This window comes from Prunus persica, chromosome G5, assembly GCF_000346465.2.
Source record: "Prunus persica cultivar Lovell chromosome G5, Prunus_persica_NCBIv2, whole genome shotgun sequence".
Classification (NCBI taxonomy): Eukaryota; Viridiplantae; Streptophyta; class Magnoliopsida; order Rosales; family Rosaceae; genus Prunus; species Prunus persica.
The window spans coordinates 17,235,712-17,261,215 of record NC_034013.1 but is presented as its reverse complement, the minus strand read 5'-3'; the positions used below and the strand labels follow the sequence as shown (position 1 = coordinate 17,261,215).

General features: G+C 38.0%; 5 protein-coding genes across 7 annotated transcripts; 3 read left to right on the top strand and 2 right to left on the bottom strand.

Annotated features, from left to right (window-relative positions):
- Positions 1,270-7,519, top strand: LOC18778112 (synaptotagmin-4). Its single transcript, XM_007210836.2, has 14 exons — positions 1,270-1,878; positions 2,495-2,569; positions 2,666-2,773; positions 3,079-3,111; positions 3,220-3,309; positions 3,492-3,617; positions 3,941-4,084; positions 4,472-4,879; positions 5,377-5,511; positions 5,598-5,813; positions 5,908-6,180; positions 6,337-6,468; positions 6,608-6,910; positions 7,012-7,519. The coding sequence occupies exons 1-14, from the start codon at positions 1,690-1,692 to the stop codon at positions 7,231-7,233; spliced, it is 2,454 nt and encodes an 817-aa protein (XP_007210898.1). The 5' UTR covers positions 1,270-1,689; the 3' UTR covers positions 7,234-7,519.
- Positions 7,606-12,648, top strand: LOC18776096 (CRM-domain containing factor CFM3, chloroplastic/mitochondrial). Its single transcript, XM_007211246.2, has 9 exons — positions 7,606-8,849; positions 9,070-9,535; positions 9,617-9,747; positions 9,986-10,330; positions 10,840-10,996; positions 11,083-11,375; positions 11,483-11,542; positions 11,768-11,851; positions 12,057-12,648. The coding sequence occupies exons 1-9, from the start codon at positions 8,001-8,003 to the stop codon at positions 12,132-12,134; spliced, it is 2,463 nt and encodes an 820-aa protein (XP_007211308.1). The 5' UTR covers positions 7,606-8,000; the 3' UTR covers positions 12,135-12,648.
- On the bottom strand, positions 12,848-15,768 carry LOC18776167 (cleavage stimulating factor 64). Its single transcript, XM_007209163.2, has 7 exons — positions 15,611-15,768; positions 15,407-15,484; positions 14,811-14,849; positions 14,154-14,732; positions 13,971-14,063; positions 13,325-13,492; positions 12,848-13,223 (listed from the first exon to the last, which is right to left on the bottom strand). The coding sequence occupies exons 1-7, from the start codon at positions 15,701-15,703 to the stop codon at positions 13,098-13,100; spliced, it is 1,176 nt and encodes a 391-aa protein (XP_007209225.1). The 5' UTR covers positions 15,704-15,768; the 3' UTR covers positions 12,848-13,097.
- Positions 16,405-18,630, bottom strand: LOC18777092 (protein CUP-SHAPED COTYLEDON 1). Its single transcript, XM_007209239.2, has 3 exons — positions 18,332-18,630; positions 17,513-17,778; positions 16,405-17,405 (listed from the first exon to the last, which is right to left on the bottom strand). Exons 1-3 carry the CDS (start codon positions 18,483-18,485, stop codon positions 16,761-16,763), a joined length of 1,065 nt encoding a protein of 354 aa, XP_007209301.1. The 5' UTR covers positions 18,486-18,630; the 3' UTR covers positions 16,405-16,760.
- LOC18776556 lies at positions 22,219-25,479 on the top strand. Of its 3 annotated transcripts, none has more exons than XM_020563598.1 (6): positions 22,219-22,409; positions 22,557-23,008; positions 23,129-23,476; positions 23,597-23,971; positions 24,190-24,401; positions 24,508-25,479. In XM_020563598.1, the coding sequence occupies exons 1-6, from the start codon at positions 22,264-22,266 to the stop codon at positions 24,751-24,753; spliced, it is 1,779 nt and encodes a 592-aa protein (XP_020419187.1). In that variant the 5' UTR covers positions 22,219-22,263; the 3' UTR covers positions 24,754-25,479. The 3 variants fall into 3 exon arrangements, with proteins under 3 accessions (XP_020419187.1, XP_020419186.1, XP_020419185.1); XM_020563597.1 differs by having other exon boundaries at positions 24,187-24,401; XM_020563596.1 differs by having other exon boundaries at positions 24,181-24,401.

Genomic DNA, 25,504 nt, shown 5'->3' with positions numbered 1-25,504 from the left:
ATTGCTTTGTGTGGAGGCGGTAGGTAGCCAAGTTGTCTTTGTCTCTTGCACCACCAAACAGCCATGTTTAAGAATCAAATTAAATTAGATATTTTCTACGATTCCCGAACTCAACTTGATTAGTCTGAGACGTCGAGGTTTATAGCCAATCTCGTCTGACTTGCTTATTATTATTTTTTTGCCACACTCACTTATTATTAATTTACTTCCCTAATATTTTTTAAAAATATTTTCCCATTTTATTTAAGCTGAGGGAATAATAATCATGTGAAAAAAAGCATGACTGGTTGACCATGGTTTGTGCTGGTCAATGGGGTTACACAAACACAGATTCGAATGCTCTTTGGTCCTAGAAGTTGGAAATAACCCTTAGTAAAAGTGAAAACTTAAGATAGTTGGTGTCCCATGTAAAGAGACACACACCCACCAAATCTAGATCCATGGATTTCAGGCTGTACGGTCAACGGACGGGGGCTCAAGGAGTTTACACTAACGCTAATTTGCTAATTTGCTAATTTGAGAACCGCATCCCAGAGAAGTACCTATGGTTAAATAAATACTTCAACACCTTTGTTGTATTCTCCCTTCTTCTTATTTCATTCCGGAGATATGTGAGTTTACACAAAGTATAATTTGCGCATGTAATACACAATCCAATCGCTTCACATAGAAATGTAAGTGGTAAGAGAAATACTTCCCTACTTTCGTTGCGTCGCCCTATTTTTCCTATTTGTCTCATTCTTTAATAAGTTACATGAAGAAATACGTAGTGAGAAAATGACAACGCAACGGAAATCATGTGGTTGCTCCCAAATGCTACCACGTATGAAAACAACAAATGGTGTTCCACATAAATGCAGACGTGGCGTGGGAAAAAGCGAGTGGGTGGTAAGTGGAGTTAGCCCAGCTTCAACGTCAATAATGCCCAAGCTGCTGCCAACCAGTTCTGACGAGTACAGTGCCTATACATCCCACCAGGTCAAACCAAACTCGCGCATCAAAAGAATTGGTATAAGCACATTATCAGATGATTATCAACCGTTGGATCACTCCAACATCAGACTCATAATCCAATCAAGCCAAGTAGATTCTTCTATTTTTCTTAATGTGGGTCCCGCCCAGCCAAATCGGAGAGCCACAACAGGAGTAAAAGACGGGTTCTTGGTGGGGGCCCACATAGATAAACGCTAAAGCGGGGACCAAAAGCGCTTTTAAGTTTCTATAAGCTGCGGTTATACGGACAATTTAGCTCACGCCTCGTTTCATAGTTTTTAACAAAAAAGAAAAGGTTGGGCTTTTTTCTCCTCCGTGTCCCTGGCTTGACTTTTCCGCTCTTTCTTCTCTCTCTAAAAATGGAAAGGCAAAGCCAACTGCTTCAGATTTCTTTCTCAGCTCTTTCACCGTTTAAGCTTCTTCAACTGGCAAAGTATCTGAAACAGTGAATATAATCTTCAACTTTATCCGTTTTCTCATAAAACCAAGTCTAAAACTGATCAGGAATTTCTTAGCAAAAAGAAAAAAGAAAACTGATCAGAATTTATTTTCCCTTTGTGGGTTTATTGTCTTCGGTGCTTTTTCTTAATAAAGGATGAGACTTGGTTGGTTCTAGTTGTTATATATATGTAGAGTGAGAGAGAAGAGAGAGAGAGAGAGGAAAGTAAAGTCTGAGATATCTGGATTCCTGCTCAAATGAGTAGAAGAAAAGTGAGAGGCTTGAGCGTTGAGGATGCTGTTGAGTTCTTCAACTATGTGATGGAAGAGAAGCCTTTTCTTCCGTTTTTGATACCTCTGGTTTTGTTTGCTTGGGGTATTGAGAGATGGGTTTTCTCTTTCTCCAATTGGGTTCCACTTGCCGTTGCTGTGTGGGCGACTATACAGGTTTAATTTGCTTCTTCTGTTTTATATTTGTTGGTTATGTAAGTCTGGAAGGAAGAATTGATAGGTCAATGTGACTTATGGTCTGGAGTTTTGAAGTGTTTTAATCCTGCTGGCTGGCTTTATTGTTTGTATTATAGTTCTCTGTCAATTGGTGTTGTGACTCTGTTCCTTTTGTTTTCTAATAGAGTCTTGTAATTTTAAGTTCAAGGCAGTTCGTCTGTAGAGGTGGGAATCTTATCATCCCTTTTCAAGATTTCCATTGGCTCATAAATGATATGGAATTTAAAATTTTTATACAATGGTTGTGATTTATTTTCATTTATTACTGATTAGTGCCCATCATTTTCGATTCTGTTTTGTTTTGGCAACTGTTCCTGTTCTGTTGCGTTTCACGTCTGAATACTTTGCACCTCAATTTTACTAAAAAGATGCGTGAAGTTGTTTCCTTATTCAGTCCAAATAAAGTTGTTTCCTCATGTTGAGATGTAATGTTTTTCCAAACTGATGAAATTAGGACTTTGAAGAGATTATATTGAAGATGGTCCTTTTTATAAGTATGATAACTATTGGAAACATACTTGGATGTAACATAAGCTGTCACTTATTCTATCTGCAGTATGGGAATTATCAGCGTCGGATACTGGTTGAAGACTTGAACAAGAAATGGAAGAGAGTCATACTGAACACCTCGGTGCCGTATTTGTTCTCATTTTTTTCCCTTTTCTTGTATGAAATTTTAGCTTATCAAAGCTGAATTTTCTCTTTGTGATCCTTTTGATTTATATAGCCCATTACTCCACTGGAGCACTGCGAATGGCTGAATAGGCTACTGATTGAGACATGGCCTGACTATATGAACCCAAAGCTTTCAATAAGATTTTCATCCATTGTTGAGGTGAGAATATTCTTGTCCTTTTATTTTTATGTCAGGCTAAATATGGTTTTTAAGATTTTCACTTATGCCTAGTCAATGTCTGAATGTTCTTGCAGAGCAGAAAATTTCAGATACTCCTTGATTGTATATTTTCCTAAATGTCATTTGAATTCAGTAACTGAATGCTTATAATGCTGAAAGAAGTTTTGGTCATTATCGTTGCCCTTTTGTGCTTTTAATAGGACGTCTCAGTTTGTCCATTGAACATGCACAGAGACAAATTTTGTCAATGGATCAAGCTAATTGTATAAGTTTCTTTTGTGCAGAAACGGTTGAAGCACAGAAAATCAAGGCTTATAGTAAGTAATCTATTCCTTTGTTTGTTTATAAAAATTTGAACCTTTGAATTCATCCGTACTATATGCTATATTTGAAGAGTAACTAAAGAATGACCATTTTTCATGTAGGAAAGAGTTGAATTGCAGGAGTTTTCATTAGGTTCATCCCCGCCTAGCTTGGGTCTCCATGGGACTCGTTGGTCCACTTCAGGTGATCAGGTTTGGTTTCTATTTTCTTTATCAAACTTTATTGAGCATGATTCTTATGTAGTGTTTTGTCTTGAACTATACTGTTTTACATCTGCTCAGTGGTTCATATTTATTCTTGAAGCAAGGATATTGATATATCAGTACTAAATTCCTGACATCTTTGTATACGTTGTCTATGCTCATTTTGACAGAGAATCATGCGTTTGGGTTTTGACTGGGATACAAATGATATGAGCATTTTGTTGCTTGCAAAGCTTGCCAAGCCATTTATGGGGACTGCACGGATTGTTATAAATAGTCTCCACATCAAGGGTGATGTACGTAAAGTAGCCGCCTTTTCTATTTTTCTCATACAGTTCAGCTTGAAAGGATTCTATCAAATGAAACTAGTTACATAGACAGGCAGACATGCATTATTTATTCTTCGTCAAGATTTTTGATATGTAAACTACAGATCATTGGGTGCAGTCTTCCTGTTATGTATTTTGTAATACCGTATTTAAAGGGAATTCTGTGAATGTAATGTCATATTTCTACGAGTCTACAATATTCTACTGTTTATGAAGGCACTGATTGTTTAGGAAGCAGTTTCAGTTGTCTTTTTCGGGTAGTTATTTATCCACTAAATTGCCTTTTGCAGCTTCTCCTGATGCCGGTTTTGAATGGGAAAGCAATTTTGTACACATTTCTGTCAGTTCCTGAAGTGAGGATAGGAGTTGCCTTTGGAAGTGGTGGAAGCCAATCGCTGCCTGCTACAGAGCTTCCTGGCGTTTCTTCTTGGCTGGTTTGACTCCTAAGCATGAAAGTTGATTTGTACTGCATTAACTTAAGTTCAGCTGAATTAATTCTCTAGAATTTGCCTCCTTAAAAAGATTATTCAAGACTTTTTGGTACTAATTTGATAACCCTCTCTACAAAGCTTCATTCCATGAAATGGTCATGGAAAGCTCCTTCTTCTATAATCTTTGGTCTAATAATTATTCTATCACCGGGACCATCACAATGGTATTTTTGTCTCTAAGAAACTGTATCATGTTCATACGTTAGTCTGGCTGTAAATAAACATACGACCTTATATTATTGAAAACTTAGATGGTCAAAACCATGCATCAGCTACATTTTTTTTGCAAAGCTTGATAATTTGACAAATAATATATTGCTTTCTCTGCAGGTTAAACTTTTTAGTGACACCTTAGTTAAGACGATGGTTGAACCTCGCCGCCGTTGTCACACTATGCCAGCTGTAAATCTAAAGAAAAAGGCCGTTGGAGGCATTATATATGTGACAGTCATCTCAGCAAGTAAACTTTCTAGGAATGGTTTGAGAGGAAGCCCATCCAGAAGGCAATTTGATAAAAGTTCAGAAGAGCAGTTTGTTGATAAAGATCTGCAGACATTTGTGGAGGTTGAACTTGAAGAGTTAACTAGGAAAACACGTGTGAGTTTGGGCTCAAACCCTAATTGGAATTCGAAATTTAACATGGTGTTACATGAAGAAACAGGAAATCTTCGATTCCATCTATACGAGTGTACGCCAAACAATGTGAAGTATGACTATCTGGCGAGTTGTGAAATTAAGGTACTATCCTTAAGATGCAAAAATTTAATTATTTTCAAATTATAGTCATGGTCAGTACAATGATATGTAGTCTTTGTTTCTTGGTGGTTTTTGACAAGTACTTTTTGAGTTACAGTTTGATACATGCGACATGCAAAGCTGAAAAATGTGCTTAAAAACCTTTGTTGAGTGTTGTTCATGTACTGTATTTCCTAAGCCTGTAGTAGGGTTAAATTTATTACCACAAAAGGGGATAGGTAGCACAATTTCCATTCCAAATTTCCAATAGAATTGTTTAGGTTGAGAAGCTGAAATGTTAATTATGCTTGTCATTTTCGAGAAGTGACTTAAACTTATCCATGACTCCAATTGACAATGCAAGAAACACATGACAGCTAGCTAATGATGCATAAAAAGTGTTTTTCCTTACTAGCCCTTAGTCTCAGTATATATTCTCCGCACAGAAGTCAACAACTTGTTGAGTGTGAACTAAGTTGAATTGTTCTTCCTGTGAGCAGATAAAGTATTGTGAGGATGATTCAACAATATTCTGGGCAATAGGACCCGACTCTGGTGTGATAGCGAAGCATGCTGAGTTCTGCGGAAAAGAAGTTGAATTGGTTGTTCCGTTTGAGGGGGTCAATTCAGGGGAGGTAACATTTTTAAAGTTTTATGACTGATTTCTATATCTCTTGTTTTTCTTTAATTTTAACAAGTTTTTACTCAATGCATCATATAGTTGACAGTGAAGCTTGTCCTAAAAGAATGGCAATTCTCTGATGGTTCGCATGTGGATAACTCTCTTGTTAGCTCACGAAGATCACTTTTTGGGTCATCAAATTTTCTACCAAGAACTGGAAGGAAAGTGAACATAACTGTTTTGGAAGGAAAAGATCTTGTTTCAAAAGACAGATCTGGAAAGTGCGATCCATATGTTAAATTGCAATATGGAAAGGTAGTTTTTTCTCTTCCCTTCATAATTTCCTTGGATGTGCGAATTAAAAATTAACATTATAAACACTATATATGCACGGTAACCTTCTTTTCAGAGTCTCCAAAGAACAAGTACTGCTCATGCTTTGAGTCCCGTCTGGAATCAGAAGTTTGAATTTGATGAGATAGGAGATGGTGAATACCTAATGATAAAATGCTACAATGAAGACACATTTGGTGACGACAGCATCGGCAGTGCACGAGTTAATTTAGAGGGACTGGTAGAGGGGTCAATCAGGGACGTTTGGATCCCTCTGGAAAAAGTAAATTCGGGAGAATTAAGGCTTCAAATAGAAGCAGTCAGAGTTGAAGGCTCTGAAGGATCAAGGGTATGGGAACATAATGTTTCAGTCTGTTTGCTCATTCATATGTGTGTGGATCAATGTTACTGCTATTATCAGTGTGTTGGTGGCTAGATTGTTCTGCTATACTGTGTCTTGTTTAATTTGGTTCTGTTCCTTTGCTCCTCTTCTTGGCATGTTCAGGCTGCGGGTTCAAATAATGGTTGGGTTGAACTTGTTCTCATTGAAGCAAAAGACCTTATTGCTGCTGATCTGAGAGGGACAAGTGATCCGTATGTGAGGGTTCAATATGGGAACTTGAAGAAAAGAACAAAGGTTTGAGCAATCACATTCATAGTGATGATCTTTTTTATGTTCTTTGTGATCTCTTATTACTTTGCTATTGGTCCCAAAAAGAAAAATAAAAGAACAGAAGGAAAGGTCTCTTCTAGATGCTTGATGTCTTGCCTTGCAGGTTATGTACAAAACTCTAAATCCCCACTGGAATCAGACCCTGGAATTCCCTGATGATGGCAGTCCCCTACTCTTGCATGTGAAAGACCACAATGCATTACTACCGACGTCAAGTATAGGTGACTGTGTCGTGGAATATCAGAGATTGCCTCCAAACCAGATGTCAGACAAGTGGATACCCCTTCAGGGTGTGAAAAGGGGGGAGATCCATGTTCAGGTCACAAGAAGAGTCCCAGAGTTGGAGAAAAGATCGAGTTTAGATTCTGAACCATCTATAAATAAAGCACACAAAATCTCTAGTGAGGTGAGAATACTTGTTTTCCATTGCTAGATTCTTAGAATTTTTACGAAACGACTTCCAACAGCTTTTTTTTCTTTCTTTCTGACACTTGTGAGTTTGGTCAGATGAAACAAATGATGATGAAGTTTCAGTCTCTAATTGAGGATGGCAATCTTGAAGGGCTGTCAACAGCAATGAGTGAGTTAGAAGCCCTGGAGGATACACAAGAAGAGTACATGGTTCAACTTGAGACTGAGCAAACACTACTTCTTAACAAGATCAAGGAGCTTGGCCAGGAAATTTTTAACTCATCTCCTTCTCTTAGCAGAAGATCTTCTGGAATCTGAGCCACTCTCTTTTCAATTTTGAGTTTTAACCTAAATGGTTATTTCTGGGGTGTGTGTGTGTGTATATATAAATTAACTCCAGTTAATTAACACGAAGACCTTTACAGATAGGGAGTACGTATATGTACATGGAGCCCTAACAGTTGAGGTTCATCACCATAAAGCTGCATAATTGTATATGGGTCATGTCTTGTCATGGATGCTTGATCAATTTTTCTGCACCAAATCAAGGCCTTGGCCATTTATTAGCTCTTTTTTTAAATAAAAAAAAGAGCATTTCTTTTTCTGCATAATTGTATTTTTTTATATTAATATATATATGAAATAAAGAGCTTTTTAACTTTCTTTGTTCTGCCAAGGAATTTTAATGAAAATTATTAACACGCATATATATAGTGAGATGTATTTAACATTACTTCAAAAAATAAAAAATAAAAAGAAGAAAAAAGAAAAGAAAAAGAAACTCTCAAAATCAATTGTCCATGTAATGTAAATCACGAGGAGTGCTCCACCGATAAAATTACAGACGCGCCCTCCCAATCAAATTCCATAGGTATATATATAGAAAGAAACATATCCGAAATTTTCCCAGAAATATCTTATCATCTTCTTTCTTCCCCCCAACTGTAACTACAGGGACAGTCTTCTGCAACCTCCCTTCTCTCCACAATTTTCTCAGTTCCGAGCAATCAGAGAATGTTAGAGAAAATCGAACACCACCATCAGCAGCAGAGACAATAAGCTCAATCTACTTCTTACTCACTACAATGGCCTTCACAACCGCGAAAATTTCCGAAATGCCACTGAGGAGCTCACTCCCACTCACTTCTCACTCATCCTCCTCTCTCAACTTCCTCTTCTCAGCCTCAAAACCGTCATTTCGCCTCCTTAAACCCTTCTCTTCTCTCAAAGCCACCGAACACAGCGGAAACCCGAACGCCAAACCCTCACACAAATCCAAACCCCCCTCCGCTCCTTGGCTCAACACGTGGCCCCCTCGAAACTCTCCGGCCGAATTACCCTGCCAAAAAGTCAACGAAAAGGTAAACGAATCGCACGGCCGTGACCAAGCCGTTAAAGCAAACACCACTCGATACTTTGATAAGAACAAAGGCCAGAGTGCGATTGAGAGAATCGTGCTTAGGTTGCGGAACCTAGGGTTAGGGTCCGACGATGAGGAAGAAGACGACGGTCTTGGATTGGACGGTCAGGATTCAATGCAGCCGGCCGAAAGCGGAGAAGAGAAGCTCGGCGATTTGTTACAGCGCGAGTGGGTCCGGCCCGATTATGTATTGGCCGAGCAGAAGAGCAATGATGAGGTGGCACTGCCATGGGAGAAGGAGGACGAAATAAGTGAAGAAGAGGAGGTGAAAGGATTGAGGAAGAGGAGAGTGAAAGCTCCGTCATTGGCAGAATTGACAATTGAGGACGAGGAGCTGAAGCGGTTGAGGAGAATGGGCATGGTGCTTAGGGAAAGGATCAGTGTGCCTAAGGCCGGGATCACGCAGGCCGTGCTGGAGAAGATTCATGATACGTGGAGGAAGGAGGAGCTGGTGAGGCTCAAGTTCCATGAGGTGCTAGCATTAGATATGAAGACAGCCCACGAGATTGTTGAGGTTTGTTCAGTTCTTGAATTTTCAGTTTACATGGTGTTATGATCCATTCTTTACATTTGTGTCTACATTGTGCATTGGATGCAATTCTTGCTGAATACAACTTGGAACCCTGTCTTGAATTTAGAAATGAACAGGAAGGAGTTGTTGGCACCATTTTCTATTACTGTTGTTTATTTAATTTACTTTCTTAATGTAACTGACTGCTTGTAGTGATGGTCAGCGTCGAACAGGAGGGTTAGTTTTATGGAGATCGGGAAGTGTCATGGTCGTGTACCGTGGGAGCAACTACAAAGGGCCTTCTAAATCCCAAACTGTTGATAGGGAAGGAGGTGCTCTATTTATCCCAGATGTTTCTTCAGCTGAAACTTCGGCAACAAGAAGTGGCAATGATGCAACTTCAGGTCCAGATAATAATGAGAAAGCTGTAAAAATCCCAGCACATCTTCCGAACATGACGGAGGAGGAAGCTGAATTTAACAGCCTATTGGATGATTTAGGTCCGCGTTTTGTTGAGTGGTGGGGTACAGGAGTACTTCCTGTTGATGCTGATTTACTTCCCAAGACAATTCCTGGTTACAAAACACCTTTCAGGCTTCTCCCTACTGGGATGCGATCACGGCTGACTAATGCAGAGATGACTAATTTACGGAAACTTGCTAAATCACTTCCTTGTCATTTTGCCCTTGGTAAAATTCTCCTTCTGTGTAGTTTTCTTTAGTTTACCACGTCAATATTTGACATAACACTTCATGCTTAACTTCTTGAAGGGAGAAATAGAAACCACCAAGGATTGGCATCTGCTATTATTAAACTTTGGGAGAAAAGCTCTGTGGCAAAGATTGCTGTCAAACGAGGTATCCAGAATACAAACAACAAATTGATGGCTGAAGAGCTGAAGGTCCGTCCTACATTGTCTCTTGTTCTTCACTTTTTTTTTGTTATTACTTGATATTGATGTGAAGCACTTTTCCCTTGCATTTTCTAGCAAATCTTAGTTCACAATCTCTTTCTTTCTTTGTCAAATAGGTTTAAGGTTTATTTTATTTTATTTTATTTATGGGGTTTCAATCTTTTTCTGGAACCTGTGTAGAATAAAGACGAAAGGGCACTGGTTTATAATTTCTTCTATTTTGCAGACATTAACAGGTGGCGTTTTACTGCTCAGAAACAAATATTACATTGTCTTTTACCGTGGAAAGGACTTTCTCCCTACAAGTGTAGCTGCTGCTCTGGCTGAAAGACAGGAATTGACGAAACAGGTTCAAGATGTTGAAGAGAAAATGCGGATCAAAGCAATAGATGCAGCTTCTTCAGGTGCAGAGGAAGGACAGGCACTTGCAGGAACTTTGGCTGAGTTTTATGAGGCCCAAGCCCGTTGGGGAAGAGAAATATCGGCTGAAGAACGTGAAAAGATGATTGAAGAAGATTCAAAAGCCAAGAATGCCAGGCTTGTGAAACGAATTGAGCATAAACTAGGTGTTGTAAGTATTTTCTCTATCCTTCTTTTAGCTTGTAAGGGTCTCACACTCCCACTCCTTCTGAAGTACACCATTGACTTTGGGCCTCTTTCATTATTGTCCGTAGCTCCGGAATTAAGTTTCACATAATTATTTTTGAATCTTAAGAAGGCTTGTTAATCTCAGAAAAGGAGAGGCATGTTGTAACTTGTATATGTATTTAAGTCATATATGCCTATATGTAATCTTTTTAACCCTGTCCATATGTCACTATATGCTGATTTTGTCTTTGAAATTTCTCTTTTGTATTCCCCGATATGGTAGACTTTCTGAATCTTGGGAGTTAGACTTTGTGTTATCTGTTGTGTACATCCAGATCCAGTGTACGAGGGTGGTGCCATTTTTTGCAACATACGTTGTCTTTTCCAAAATATACCATTTACACTCTTTAGATATATAACTTAATCTTTGTTTAAAATATGTATGTAGATTCACAAATATATCTGAGTTTGAGATTCTGAATCCATTGACAGGCCCAAGCCAAAAAGCTAAGAGCAGAGAAACTCCTATCCAAGATAGAATCGTCAATGCTTCCTGCAGGTCCTGATTATGATCAGGAAACAGTCACTGATGAGGAACGGGTTATGTTTCGCAGGGTTGGTTTGAGAATGAAAGCATACTTGCCTCTTGGTGAGTAATCTTTTTTTTTTAAATTTTTGGGTGAAGATGGAACTTTGAGCTGAAACACTGATGGTCTTTATCTCATATTGTACCAGGCATACGCGGTGTTTTTGATGGCGTTGTCGAAAACATGCATCTGCACTGGAAGCACAGAGAACTTGTGAAATTAATAAGCAAGCAAAAGACCCTTGCTTTTGTTGAAGATACAGCTAGGTTATTGGAATTTGAGAGTGGTGGAATACTTGTGGCAATAGAAAGAGTCCCCAAAGGATATGCTCTAATCTACTATCGTGGAAAGAATTATCAGCGACCCATTACCTTGAGGCCAAGGAACCTTCTAACTAAGGCAAAAGCATTAAAACGTTCAGTGGCCATACAACGCCATGAGGTTTCTCTTTTTCTTTTCTTCTATCCCAGTTTTTCTGTTGAATTACATGTCCACTGATATTTTTCTCTCTGTGATGTGGCCTTCACCTCATACTTGATCTTATGTAGGCTCTTAGTCAGCACATATCTGAATTGGAGAAGACCATAGAGCAAATGAGTTCAGAAATTGTAAGTTAATAGTCACATTACCTTTTTTTTTTACCCCCTTTTGAAAGAAAAAAGAATCTTTTAATATACCAGTGTGGTGATGTGCATGCTCCTATATGTTGCTTAGTTTTGTCTTTGACATTATTTAAAGCAAATTTATTTGTGCAATATAAGGGTAGATTTTGTGCTTTTGCATGGGGGGTGTTCGCTCATGTGTATGACCATAGTTTTGTTTATTTTGAGCAGGGTGTTTCTGAAGATATAGCTGATGAGAGTACCTGGAGCTCAAGAGATCCCGACCAGATTCATGGTGCCTCTGAATTTGTCCAAGTGAGATATGCTGTTTCTCATTGTCATCTATTTACCATCCTGTCTCTCAAATTGTGGGATTAGATGGCCTGGGTTGGAGTTCGAATTTTTCTCTAGGACAGCTTTTTGTTTTCCTTAACTATTTATGTAGGATCAGTTGAAAAAATAAGAGCCTGTTATGAATTTATGCATCAATGAGAGTAAAATATTTGGTTCTTATCTGCAGAGTGAGGATGAAGCTTCACGCATGGGTTCAGATGGTAGTGACGATGATGAAGGCTTTGATTGGGAAGACGAAGATTAAATAGTTGTGCATTTTGAAAAGCATCTTGAGCAAGAATTGTTGACAACAGCAAAATATGCTTATGAGAATTAGCCATGTGATGCTAATCATGCTGCGTTGTGGCTTCTGTCTAAAAATGCGAATGTTTATGTGAGACTTGGACCGTGACATGGATGCGATGGAGTTTTTCTTCGAAGAGGATGGAGTTGGCAGCAACGGAGTAAACATTGAAACAAGATGTTATCAATTGAGACTCGAGAGTGCACACATCTACTTGTTCTTGGCTTTTAGCATACGTACAATTCTAATGTATTTTGTTGCTCAACAACATTAATCCAATGTCACTAACACCAAGCTCTCTCTCTTCCTTATAGAAGGGCGTCCCATATTGTAGTTAGTCAACCCATTGTTTTCATATTTAGGTGATATTGGTTTAGTCTTGTTAACATTTGTTCGTTTCTGTATGTGTATACTACAGTGGATGTAGATTTAACACCAGAAGGTTACATCTAGTAGTTCATTCATTCATTCTTTACATTGTAACTTTCTGACGATTGGACTGGTATTGTAATTACACGAAAATCAGGCAAAAGCAGCAAAGCAATGCTCTTGCCAACTAGAACAAAAAGATTAGTGCTCTGTTTCGAGAAATTGTGCCATCAGATCCTATGAACAACACTTGTACTGGATTGGACGTAGGTGAGTAGATGAAGGAAATTCAAGTCTTATATTCTAACAAGAAAACTTCGCCAAGTAATTGGCAGCATATTTCCAAAGATACAATTACAACACCTTCGCGTTACAAGACACTCTGCATCAACTTCCTCCGCATACAATCAATTAAAAACTCATTGATAAGTAACAAATTTATGTGACATAACTTCGATTACTAAATAGCCCATCGTATCTCTGAGAAAAAAAAAAATTAAGTTTAAAGCTGTCCGTCCAACTTCCGTATGAAAATTTTCAAAAATTCACACAAGTTTATTGGCGCAATATCTGCTGTAGCTGTAGCACTTGATTCCTTTGCTCTGGAGGCAGGAGGTTAATTTGATCTGGTGTGAGGCTCATGACCTGTTGAAGCAGTGCCTTCTCCATATCAGGGGTCAACTGCACAATGAGCACAAAAGTCAGATGGCGTGACAGGAAAACTCAAGCTATAAATAAAAGCTCCAGCTGAAGTCAAATATGAGAAGTTGCAGCTATGTTACAGGTGGGGGGCGAGTCGACTGGCTTCCAGGGCCCATTTGACCAGGAACCAATTGTGGCGGTCCTGAACTTGAACTCTCCGAAGGGCCAGACATCCATGATCCTCTGTCCACTTGCATGGAAGATCCAGCTTGATTGTTGAACTCTGAACCTAAATGCATACCTCCACCCTAAAATAGAAAATCATCAGGTGAGCTCAATTATTATTATCCACCAAACCTGGCATGAAACCCCAATTAGAAGAGCATTAAAGGCGAACCCCAACCCACCAGAAACTGACATTCCAAACACAAAAACGACTCTCAATGAAAGCTCGAAGCGGAAAAATGAAGACCGACCATGCCCACAAACTAAAATTTTATTCTGGCAACTAATGAAACATTTCCTATAACCAAGCAACTCCAACCATAAAAATAATGATGACCCTTTTTTTCTTCAATACAGTACTGTTAGATACAAGACTCTTAACAACATGCCCAACTTTGCCAATCTTTTGGTGCAAATGGTATTTTCCTATTATTGAATGTAACCCATTCACTAGATCAAACATTATTCTTTAATGATATAAACATCAAGAACACAGTTGCAAGGTTTATGCAGATACAATTTTTTAAATTGAAAGAAAAAACATAAACCAAACACATTTACCTGATACAAAGATTGAGGTGGTGGTTGACTTGGAAGTGGTGGCTGTCCCTGGGGAAATGATGGCCCAGCACTAGCAGGGGGTTTTGTACCTGACTGAGCAGATCAGTGAAAAAGACAATTAGCCCAATCCCATCATATGCGATACATTTGATAATGACTGGTGAACTATACACTTCATCTTACATGAAACATGGATTGTGGAAGATGTTGAGAATTAGCATGTTGGTAACCCATGTTTGGCCCCATTTGTTGCGGATACTGGTGATGGAAGTTAGGCATGGAAGGTGGTCTTGGTTGTGGTGGCAACGGTGGTTGCATTGGCATATGCAGAACTCCTGATGTCTGTAATGACTGTTGCAACTGGCCGGAAGCAGTAGCCATTTGGGTTTGATGAAGCGAAGGTGGCTGTGAAGAAGAATGAAGAGGATGTGAGGGTATATTTGGAAGTTGAGAGGACTGTGGAAGCGATGTCGGGGTCATTTGATGACTCAGATGTCCCTTAGGCTGCTGTGGGGTCTGCAGAGGGTGTGAAGGCATAGGCTGAGACTGAAGATTTATTGATGGAACAGCAGCTGATGAGCTAGGCATTGCAGATTGGTTTTGATATTGCTTTCTCGGAGGAGCTTGGATCTGAGATGGCCCTGTTTGGTCCTGCAAACCAACTTGACCCAGCGACACGGAAGCAGACTGAATGTTTGATTGCTGAGTTGGTTGTGTAGACTGCTGGGAATGCTGTGATGCTGATGGCTGAATGCTGGGAATCTACAGGCAACCTCTGTTTAGCATATAATAGAAACACAAAAACAGAAAAAAGATAAGGTTCCAAAGACAAAAGCATACCACTTGAGGTGGGCGCACCATTCCAAGCATAATCTGTGCCTGGTGAACGGATACAAATTGCAGAAATACAGTCAGCATTAATACAAGCAGCTGAAGGTAAAAGGGATAGTTCGCAGACAAAAGCTACTTAAATTAAGAAACCGATTAGAGACCACTAAGCAATGAACTCTCAACATCATGAGACAAACTCAAGGTCCTGAAGTGATGGATGTAAGTCCCTTGACATGGACAGTAAAAAATTTCAGACAGGCCGTTTGGTAAAAGTTCAGCACTTAGCAGAAACGTAAATCATACACTAACTTAGCACTTAGCAGAAACGTAAATCGTACACTAACTTAGCACTTAGCAAAGAAACAATTACTGTAAGGAACTTCGAAACAAAGCTATTCATATCATTTGAATCCTAATCACACAAAATTTTCTCAACGAAGGCAATAAGGAATAAAGAACAAAATTGACACAAACTAAACCTAACTACACAAAACCATATGAATGAAAGAAAAAGTAAGACATTACAAATTTACATATCTATGCATAAAGGGGAAAATCGAAAGAGGAAAAAACAACCCTAAAACCCTAAAGAAAAAATTAGTAACCTGGAAAAGAGCTTTGGTCAGAAGCGGGTTCTGAATGAGGATCTGCCTGGCTTGCTGCTGGTTCTGCTCTATAAGATTCTGTATTTAACAACACAAAGAAAACAAACACGAACATTACTCATAGGTCTTCTTTAGGTGTTTGGAAGGCAAGTAAATTTTGAAAGGAAAATTGAAAAAGAAAAATTCGAGAGGGAAAGGCAATGCCTTCATTTGAGACATGATGGTGTAAAGCTGGTTCTTCGACATTCCGGCGAAATCCGCAGGTAGACTGTCGCCGGCGAGTTGCTTTCCCGCCATTGTCCGCTGAGACTGCGAGAGAGAGAGAGACTACAGAGCGCGCTTATGTCAAAAGCGAAAAAAAAAAAAAATTGATAAAAAAAGAGAGCGCGCTTTAAGAGGGTGCGGTGATTGTTCTTTAATGGGCCTGGCGCTTTTAAGGACAACTTATTATGTTTGGGCTGGACTCTTCTTTTCTTTTGACAAGTGGGCTGGATTATTACTATTAGTAGAATTCTATAAGGCCCTTAGATGAGGCTCCATCTCTTAACCGTTGAATTAAATTGGTTAGTTTGATCTAATGGTTAAGATATATGGCCTCATATAAGGGCGTTATAGAATGACTCATTTTTATTATTACTATTATTATTTTATTTTTTGTAAAAGAGTTTGATTCTTTTTTATCAATGAAATCAAGGTCCTTGTAATCAAAGAGTTTAATGGTTTGTAACATTTTTTTTTTAATACGAGCGATATTGGAGAAGGAATGATATAAACACAGGACCTCAGATATAGTCTCTTAACTCCAATTTTTCTTCTTGCAACTAGAAATTCTCGATGAACAAGCGAGTAATTTGTAACAATTGCAATCTAGTCAATAATAATATGCCATATCAACTTCTATACTACTAGATTATATTAACTTTTCCTATATATATATATATATATATATATAGAGAGAGAGAGAGAGAGAGAGAGAGAGAGAGAGAGAGAGAGAGAGAGAGAGAGAGAGAGCTTTTTAATTAACAAGGATTTTCATGTGTTGAGATACATATTATAAGTAGTGCATACATAATATATAAGAGCTACGTACAAGATTAACAGAAGAACAACAGATGACTTGGGGAGTTTTCCCCACCAGCTGACGTGCATTGAGCTGGGCCACTTAACTACTCCGGAACATAATTAAACAGAACCATAAACTAGGCAGTTAACCTTATTTTTCGACATGGATCGATCTACATGAATAGATCATAAGTAGTCGATCCGTGTACTGAGTGAGTCATATATATATAGTTGCATTTCGTTTACAAGATGTTATTTAGGTTATTCATTCGATCTCAGGCCAACTAAAACTTCACCAAATGGAGTCCAAGTTGAATGGTTGCGCCGGATGCTGCTGTGGCGGCACGGCTTCCATCATATCTCTCGTCGATGAAGAAGCTTGGAAATTTGAATTCATATCTGCACTAGTGCCGGACCCAAACTGAGACATTGGCCGCGGCATGCCTTGCTCCATATTAATATTAATATTATTATTATTATATGAGTAAGAGGGATCTAGGGTAGCTGCACCTGTATTACTACTCCTAAGTTGCAATGCCCTAAGAAGCAATGAATTCACCGAAAGGTTCGACGGAGTTAGCAAGTTCGATGGCCATGGCCACGTTAACGTCGGAAGAGCGCTTGCAGCTGCCTCTCTTGCTGCGCCCCAGTTCATGTTCAAACTCATGTTCACGTCACTACTATGATCATTAATATTATTATTGTAACAGCTCTGTGTTGAGGACATGGTGCTGATCAACCCACTGGATGAATTTGCAATGTTGTTGCTATTTAGGTTTGGCAACTCGATGTCTCCAAATTCGTTCACGATTGAGTTTGTTTCTTCGCATGGGGACTCAATAGATGTCTGCTGCTGCTGCTGTGAGGATGTTGTTGTTTGCTGTGGCTTTTTCAGTGATATGCTCTTTTGAAACACCCTACAAACCACCCATTCTTCCTGCATATTAATTACATGAGAAAGTTAGAAATAATTAGCCCTCAAGAATTAATTAGCAAATATTAATTAAGTATATGATTATATGTTGTTGTGCTTATCTAGTTTACCTTTGAGGATTTGAAAGGATGTTTGTTTTCTAGTCTGTATTCGTGCATGACCCAGTTGCTTTTCTCACCCCTGGGAGCTCTACCCTTGTAGAAAACTAGGGTTTTCTTCATCCCAACCAGCACACCTGCTCGATGGATATCCTTGTCTTTCCCAGTTGTTTTCCAATACCCAGCTTCTGTGGCTCGGTTGGTTCGAAGTCCAGTTGGATATTTTCGGTCTCTCAAGTTGAAAAAGTACCACTCTTTCTCTCCCATCGAAGCCTTGCCTGCACCACCACATCATTAGTTTGTTAGTTATTAATTTGAAGAAAAATCACCATGTCATCACTTTGCATATCATATTGATGCTATCAACAAAATCGGAAGGAAATATTCATGCCGTGTTTGAAGATACTGTTAAAGGTCTTATTGCATTTTTTAAAATACAAAAAAAATAGTCCTACAGCTAAGGAAAGTCCACTAAGAAAAAAATGTCGTGGGAGTTAGTTCTGTCTAGGTATTTGGTATGGTTTGGTCAAGCAAATCAGAGAGGAAAGAAGAGAAACATAATTTTCCTCATTTCCAAACTCCATTCTTCTTTTTGGCAAACACATCAGGAAAAAAAAAGAAAGAAATATCATGATCATGAAGATATCATTACTAAAAGCCTCAAGGAATTAGAACGAAAGAAATCCTAGACCTTCCAGGCACAAGCGTATATTATATGAAAATAAGATGTAATAGAGGAATTAAGGCAGATGATCTGGTATGAAGAACACAATTATAACAGATGATGAGGCTTATAATTAATCTCAGGAGTATATATATATATATGTATACCTGGGAGGTCCCAAGGTTCACACTTGTTGAGATCAACAACTGCTACAGCTTTCGATGTGAAGCTAACATCAGAAACCTTGCAGCACAGATAGTACGTGATCAGCTCTTCATCTGTGGGATGGAATCTGAACCCTGGAGGAAGACTGTCTTGCATATTCTTAATTCTGATTCAGAAAAATATTGAACCAAGTGGGATAATTTTGATAAGCAAAAGAAAGCAATCAGCAGAAGCAAGTAGCTAGCAGGCCAGCTTCAAATAAATCCACCAAGATGATGAGGTATTAATGGTGTGCCCCTTGGATTGTGTAGAGCTCAAATCTTCAAGAAGAAGCAGCCATAGCCATTAGCCTGTAGTCTTTTTATATTTTGATAATTACAGCTAACACTTTGACAAAGATGGTGATTGCAAAGTACAAATTTTCTTAATTAGTTTAAATTACCAAAACACCACTGCTGTATATACATGTATATGAACAAGTAAGAGGGGGTATATGCATATTTCTTCTGATAGTCGTCTGTAAGATTATGAGATTTTTTATTATTACCAAAAAAACCCACATAGACCTGTACATAGACCTGTGGTGTGGCATTGACTAGGAATTAGTCAATCAAGGTGGATATGAAGATTGTGTACATGTCTTTTTAAAATCAAATTTTGTTCAAGAGATGGTGGCAATTATTTGGGCACGAGGGTTGCCTTTGTTAATAATGCATATGTCTTAGCAGATTTCATTTCATAAGTAGATATATATTTATATTATTACTTGTTTGTATAATTCTATGATCCAGTCCAACCACCTTCACCCATTTCTACCCACCGAAACCATTCCAATAATTATTTGGCTACGCTACTACTAGAATACTATACCATCCCAATACATGGGGAACCTACATTCCACAGTAACCATCCTTTTCATTTATATTGAAATATGTCACACGTATGATATCATCTCTCTTGTGACTGTGGATATTCTTTTTAAATGGGATAATATTAGGCTTACCACATTTTTATACCACATTGTCTACCACCTTTCTAATAGAGGTGAGCCTACCAATATAATGGGGCCCACATATATTAGAGAGGTGGTACACGATGTGATATGAAAAATGTAGTGAGCCTAGCATTTTCCTTTTAAATATAGTTCCTTAGGACTTGTTTGGGAGTGATTTTGAATAAGCTAGAATCATTTTCTATAGGAATTCTTCGCCTGTGTTTCTCCATAAAATCACTTAAAATCACCTAAATCACTCCTAGACGAACCCTTAATCTACCCTCCCCTCCCATTGGCTATGTTTTCAAATGTACATAAACATTATAATCTGATCAAATATATAAAAGATTGCTTGATACGGTGCAGTGCAGTATTTTAATATATTAAGGTGGCATGTTGGAATTGCACATGAATCATGATATGATAGTTTTGTCTCTGTGACAAAGAATATTGCATAATTGACAGTTAAAAGATCTTTCATGTGCGTGGCTGTGGGCTGTAGCCTGTGGGCTGTAGCTTGTAGGTGGCTTATTTATGTACTTTTTGTTAGTTAAATTATGATTAAGGGTGGCAAAAGTTTACATGAGAGTGGTTAAAATGGTCACCAACCCACACGACTGTATCTTGCTTGGGTAAGCTTTTTTGTTGGATCTTTTCTTCCTCACTCACCACCCTCCTTTTGTCTTCCAAGCTTCACATCAATTTCAATCCTAACTCCCAACTTTTCATGTACATATCTTTCCTGCATCTTTGCCGGTGCTTCTAGAAACAACAAATATTCATCCACATGTTTTTGGGTTGAAAACTTACAACATGTTCATTATACAACTATTTTTTTACATTACCCACGTTTGATTATTTAACAAAAAGGACGATATGACTTTTGGTTTGAAAACTTGCAACTCCATTCATACGTGCCATAAGAGTTGGCTTGTTTTCTCCAACTTTTTTTTTTTTTTAATACAAATGATATTGGGAAAACGGGATTCGAACACAGGACTTCATATATGAATGAGGAATGGGAAAAGCCATGAATCGGAGAATTTACCAAGAATTGGGAAAAATCGAGGAAGTTAGATAGGGGAATTAGGGTATTGGAATTAGATCAACTACTCCCCCTAGTTGATCCCATTCCTGATTTTGAGGATATTTGATTACAGATTTTAAAATAGAACCACATAATTTTTTTTATTCCTTATATGTTATCAAAGGATGTTAGAAATTAGAATCATTCCAATACTCATTCTTGATAAGTAATCATGTCATTAGTTGAGAAGGTCATTGTCATTCTCTCTAAGTTTGAGACCTTCATTAAAATAAAAAAATAAAAAATAATATTATAAAATAGACAGAGTATGAAAGTACCATTGAATATTTAGGATGAGATTATTTTTACTCTTAATGTATTATACTGATAGAATTTTCTCTCTCGGATAAAACCTTCTAACTCTCTAATTGCTCTCTCACTTTTTCTCTTCTAGAGCAGGTTACAAGAACAGAGCAGTTAATGCTTTGCGGGAGAATTGGAGGTGAAAACATTCCACCCACCAAAAACATTATTTCACTTACATCAGTCTATTATTGCATGCACAAAAAGTCTTCCTTGCTACATCCACACATGTGTTTCACAACAAATAAAAAGATTTTCACATAATGATGCAATTGGGCTTTCCAATGACTCATATAGAGGAGCCGGACCCAAAAAAAAAGACTCATATAGAGGAGAGTGTTTACTATTGGGGTACCAAGAATTGGGGTTCGGACTTGTGTGCAATCCAGAAATGGGAAGTTTTGGGCTTTGTGTCAACTAACATATCCGATATGATGTGTGGGTCTTTGTCAAGCAAAGATACTTAGTGCGATGATTAGATTAATACAAATAGTTTAGCACTTAATCTGATGATTTGATTCGTGCCTGCTTGAGTAATCAACCGCTGAGTGGATCAACAACTACAAGTTCGCAGAAATCTTAGAGGCAAAGTTAAAGACAAGAAACAACTAAGAAGATTTCCAAAACAGAAGCTCCAATTGACAACACCCCCATTCTTACCTTTATAAAAGGCTCTTTATTCCATTAGGACTTAGGAGGCAAAGAATACTTTAAACTGCCCACAATCCACATTTACTTAAATTATATACGATTTTAACTTCTTTTTATTGGGAAATAATATCTTAATACTTCTTTAAAAAAGTGGCATGCATACATGTCTACCAATGCGTGGGGCTTGGTTTTGGTCTCTTCTTTTTATTTTTTATTTTATTTTTGTTTACATTTGTTTATTTGGACTGGATATAGCATAGGCCCCTTTCTTGTAGAATAGGATTTTCTACTTTGATTCAAAGCTGAAAAAGAAAAAATGTTTTATATTTTAAATAAATACAAGCTACAATACAAGGTTGATGTGCATTTAATACAAAGCTATCGCATTATAAATAATTCTCCTTATTTGTTTCACACAATGTAAGCACATGTAAAATAAATTAAACCCTTTATTCAGAGAAGGACTTACATGTATGATGTAACGGTGGTATTCCCGATATAGATAAGTTTTTCTCATTCATAAGAGCGTTGGGTTGACCCTCTACCAAAGACTAGATTTTCAGAAAGCAATTCAATAAAAAACAAAAAAAATGTAAGGGTGTGTATTCAATTGATAGATTGTGAAATCAATGTACAATGGGAAACTATACTATACGGTGTATGTATAGAGCATAAAATTAATCAGTAATAAGGTAAAGTTGGCACTTGCTACATTGCAGGACACATGGGGCATTTCTTGGAAAACAAATGAACCATTTTGACCAACAAGAAGGAAGAGATTTTACGAAAGCAACCAAAGCACACGCTTTAACTTTTTTGAAGGGGCACCACTCCACTTTGCTATGTGCTTTGTGAAGGAGAGGAGCCTGATAGAAACTCATTTTGGAGAGAAAAAAAAAATGCCATGTTCAACAGAGGAAGCACTTGCTAGGCTTTTCTACAATGTCTCATCCTCCTTGCACCTCCTCCTGCTCTTCCTCTATGTCTCCTCCATTGTTCTTGCCAAATTCTTCTACTTTGTTGGCAGCAACCCAATTTTCCCGAGGTCTTAACAAATTAACCTTGCATGGCATGCTACTACACATCAATACCTCTCTTGCTCACTTTGTGTTTGCTTATTTAGTTATTTCCTTTGACATATTAATTACTTAAATCTTCACCGTTTTGTATGCATTAATTTGTTATATTGCAGAAACCAGAATGGATACGAAAACTATCTGTTTTCGGAAGAAGAAGAAGAAGAAGAAGAGGAAGGGGAATTAGAAGCAGAAAGGCAGTTTCATGTTCATGGTCATCAGAGCTGCACAGAAAATGATCATGATCTGGTGGCTGACATCATTCTTGGCGGTGAATCACTGATGTTTTTGCCGAACAGCAACCTTCAGAGCCAGCATCAAACAAGTTCTTCTGAAGATCAATTCATTAGCGCCCCTGAGAGCTTAATAATTGAAGACCAAGAAGATGAATCTTTGCATGGCTCACCACAAGTTACCGAATCTGAATATTATGATCATGATGCGGAGGAAATCCCAGTGAAAGAGACCGTTTTGGTTCACAATTCTCTCCAAAATGATCAAGTGTGGTCCACCGCTCCGATAACTATAGACCTACGCAAAAGTGACATGCGGAGCAATGCCAAAAATGGTGACGAACACATCAAGCATCTACGTTTGTTACACTAGCTATAGCTAGTCACATGTTGTACTTGTAATCTTATTTGTACATGTACTCTGCAGCCTGAAATTGCTTATGCTATTGATGCAGGTAAATGTGGGAAACAGAACACTGAAAAAAACAAGGCAGATCAGACACATTTGCCTGGTGATGAAAATTGTCTAGTGTTTAGGCCACACCAATTGGAGACCAACAAGTTCCAAGTTCAAGAAAATAAAGAGGATGAGATTTTTGGCGACTCAACTGTTGGATCAACTTCTAAAAGCTCTTCTGAATGGAGAAGCTCAATTAATTGCAGGGACTCTGCGACAGAAGATCCATTTTCTTCGTCGTCCCGGAGAAGCTGCCCCAAGTGGGAGTCTTACACAGTTTTTCAAAAGTACGATGAAGAAATGATGTTCCTAGACAGAATTAGTGCCCAAAAGCTCCATGAAACAGGTCATTTTGTTTCTATAGCTATATTTTTTCTTCTTCTTTTTTTAAAGTGGATGTATTTTTGTTTTGGGAGCTTGAAGCTAATTAATCTGATAATCATAACGCAATATTTTCATTTTCCAGAATCACTCAGGTCTATTCAAGTTTGTCCAAGATCAATTTCGGAGAGGATAGTTCATAAAATCGCCATGGTTACAAAAAGGCCATCGGACGTACGTCACAACCCTTATCATGAACTGGAGGCTGCTTATGTTGCTCAAATTTGCTTAACATGGGAAGCACTTAATTGGAACTACAAGAATTTCGAACAAAAAAGAGCGTCACACGGCGATTTTGATCCCGGCTGTCCTGGCCAATTAGCGCAGCAGTTTCAGCAATTCCAAGTTCTTCTGCAGAGATACATAGAGAATGAACCTTATGAGCAGGGCAGGAGACCAGAGATTTATGCTAGGATGAGGCTTTTGGCACCAAAGTTACTGCAAGTGCCAGAATATCGAGGTAGTCCTGCAGCCAGATTGTACTTTAAACTTCTTTTCATACCCTTTTTCTTTAACAATAATTTGAATGTATGCGCATCATAGTTAAATTAAAGTTGTAATAGTTACATCATCACGATTCACGAGTAACAAAGAAATGCAAAAGGTCTAGGGATCAAATCAATCAAAGATAAATAAATAATTAATGCCTTGGTTTTTTTATGTTTTAAGCTTCAGAAGATGATGGTAATCAAAAGGATGAAGGTTTTGGCTCAAGAATCTCGTCAGCTGCGTTTTTAATGATAATGGAAGATGGAATCCGGACGTTCATGAATTTTCTCAAGGCTGATAAGGAGAAACCCTGCCAGAAATTAGCATCCATGTTTAAAAGGAAACGAAAAGGTTCAGTTGATCCAACTCTTCTCCATTTGACGAAGAAAATTAATCAAAAAGTAAGTGAATATATTATATTAATCACATCTGCTTAATTATATGTAATGTTATCAGCTTATCATATTGGTTCTCGACTTTTTTATTGTTCCATTGGATGATGAGCAGAAGAAGATGAAAGTGAAAGATCTTCGGCGTTCTCACAAATGCTTGAGAAAAAGAAAGTTGAAGGTGGAGGAAGAGATGGAGATACTGATGGGTCTAATTGACCTAAAACTAGTTTCAAGGGTTTTGAGAATGACAGAGTTAAGTGAAGAACAATTGCATTGGTGTGAAGCGAAGATGAGCAAAGTGAGAATAATGGATGGGATATATCACAGAGATTCCTCACCACTTTTCTTCCCTGCACAATGACCCACAGCTTGCTTTGATGACTAGATCACGACATGAATGTGCACCAGGAGGAGGACTGCACAAACATGAATATCCTCCTAGCTATAGGTACCCTTTTGTATATTAATACATATTATTTTTATTTTTATTTTTATTTTTATTTTTATATAATATGATGGAGGGATCCTACAAATAAAAGTAACCACATGGGATTTTGGAGATTTGGAATCCAGGAAGGAGAGAATGTTTATAGAGAGAGAGAGAGAGAGAGAGGATATTGGTTGAAGGTGAAAGATGAGGGGAAGAAAGCAAGGAACATGAAGAGATATAGACAAGAATAACTTTAGCTTTATTAGCTTTTTAAATTAGAGTTTATCTACAAGGCTGGGATTTGATCTGAATCAAAAGGAGAGAAGACTGACGAGGAAGAAGGTGTGCAAAAGGGCAAGGCTGCTGCTGCTACACATGCAATGCAGATGCAGTGGAATAAAAAAGGGCACATGGTACACTCAAGGGATATATATCTATCAAATTATATGGTAGGCTCATATCATATGGACCCACTTACATGGGAAATGAAAAAAGAAATAAAATTTAGTCCAATAAATCAGCCGTTTTAGTTTAAAGATGTGTACCTGAAGCTACAATGAGATTTATTGACCTTTTTTTAAAGTTCCATGGCCTTGTTGTAGTTGGGCAATCATCATGTATGGAAAGGAAATGAAGCATTATCATTTGCACCATGGATGGAAGTAGCTTGATTTCATTTCAG

Excerpts from the sequence above, each read along its gene's own strand:
- LOC18776167 (XM_007209163.2), bottom strand. The coding sequence starts at position 15,703 with ATGGCGGGAAAGCAACTCGCCGGCGACAGTCTACCTGCGGATTTCGCC. Across the intron at positions 15,485-15,610 it reads CCATCATGTCTCAAATGAAG|AATCTTATAGAGCAGAACCA; the intron begins GCATTGCCTTTC and ends TGTTAAATACAG. Across the intron at positions 14,064-14,153 it reads TTCCACAATCCATGTTTCAT|TCAGGTACAAAACCCCCTGC; the intron begins GTAAGATGAAGT and ends TGATCTGCTCAG.
- LOC18778112 (XM_007210836.2), top strand. The coding sequence starts at position 1,690 with ATGAGTAGAAGAAAAGTGAGAGGCTTGAGCGTTGAGGATGCTGTTGAG. Across the intron at positions 2,774-3,078 it reads GATTTTCATCCATTGTTGAG|AAACGGTTGAAGCACAGAAA; the intron begins GTGAGAATATTC and ends TCTTTTGTGCAG. Across the intron at positions 6,181-6,336 it reads AAGGCTCTGAAGGATCAAGG|GCTGCGGGTTCAAATAATGG; the intron begins GTATGGGAACAT and ends TGGCATGTTCAG.
- LOC18776556 (XM_020563596.1), top strand. The coding sequence starts at position 22,264 with ATGCCATGTTCAACAGAGGAAGCACTTGCTAGGCTTTTCTACAATGTC. Across the intron at positions 23,009-23,128 it reads GCGGAGCAATGCCAAAAATG|GTAAATGTGGGAAACAGAAC; the intron begins GTGACGAACACA and ends CTATTGATGCAG. Across the intron at positions 24,402-24,507 it reads CGAAGAAAATTAATCAAAAA|AAGAAGATGAAAGTGAAAGA; the intron begins GTAAGTGAATAT and ends GATGATGAGCAG.
- LOC18777092 (XM_007209239.2), bottom strand. The coding sequence starts at position 18,485 with ATGCAAGACAGTCTTCCTCCAGGGTTCAGATTCCATCCCACAGATGAA. Across the intron at positions 17,779-18,331 it reads TGAACCTTGGGACCTCCCAG|GCAAGGCTTCGATGGGAGAG; the intron begins GTATACATATAT and ends GTGGTGGTGCAG. Across the intron at positions 17,406-17,512 it reads ATCCTTTCAAATCCTCAAAG|GAAGAATGGGTGGTTTGTAG; the intron begins GTAAACTAGATA and ends ATTAATATGCAG.
- LOC18776096 (XM_007211246.2), top strand. The coding sequence starts at position 8,001 with ATGGCCTTCACAACCGCGAAAATTTCCGAAATGCCACTGAGGAGCTCA. Across the intron at positions 8,850-9,069 it reads CAGCCCACGAGATTGTTGAG|CGTCGAACAGGAGGGTTAGT; the intron begins GTTTGTTCAGTT and ends AGTGATGGTCAG. Across the intron at positions 10,331-10,839 it reads TTGAGCATAAACTAGGTGTT|GCCCAAGCCAAAAAGCTAAG; the intron begins GTAAGTATTTTC and ends ATCCATTGACAG.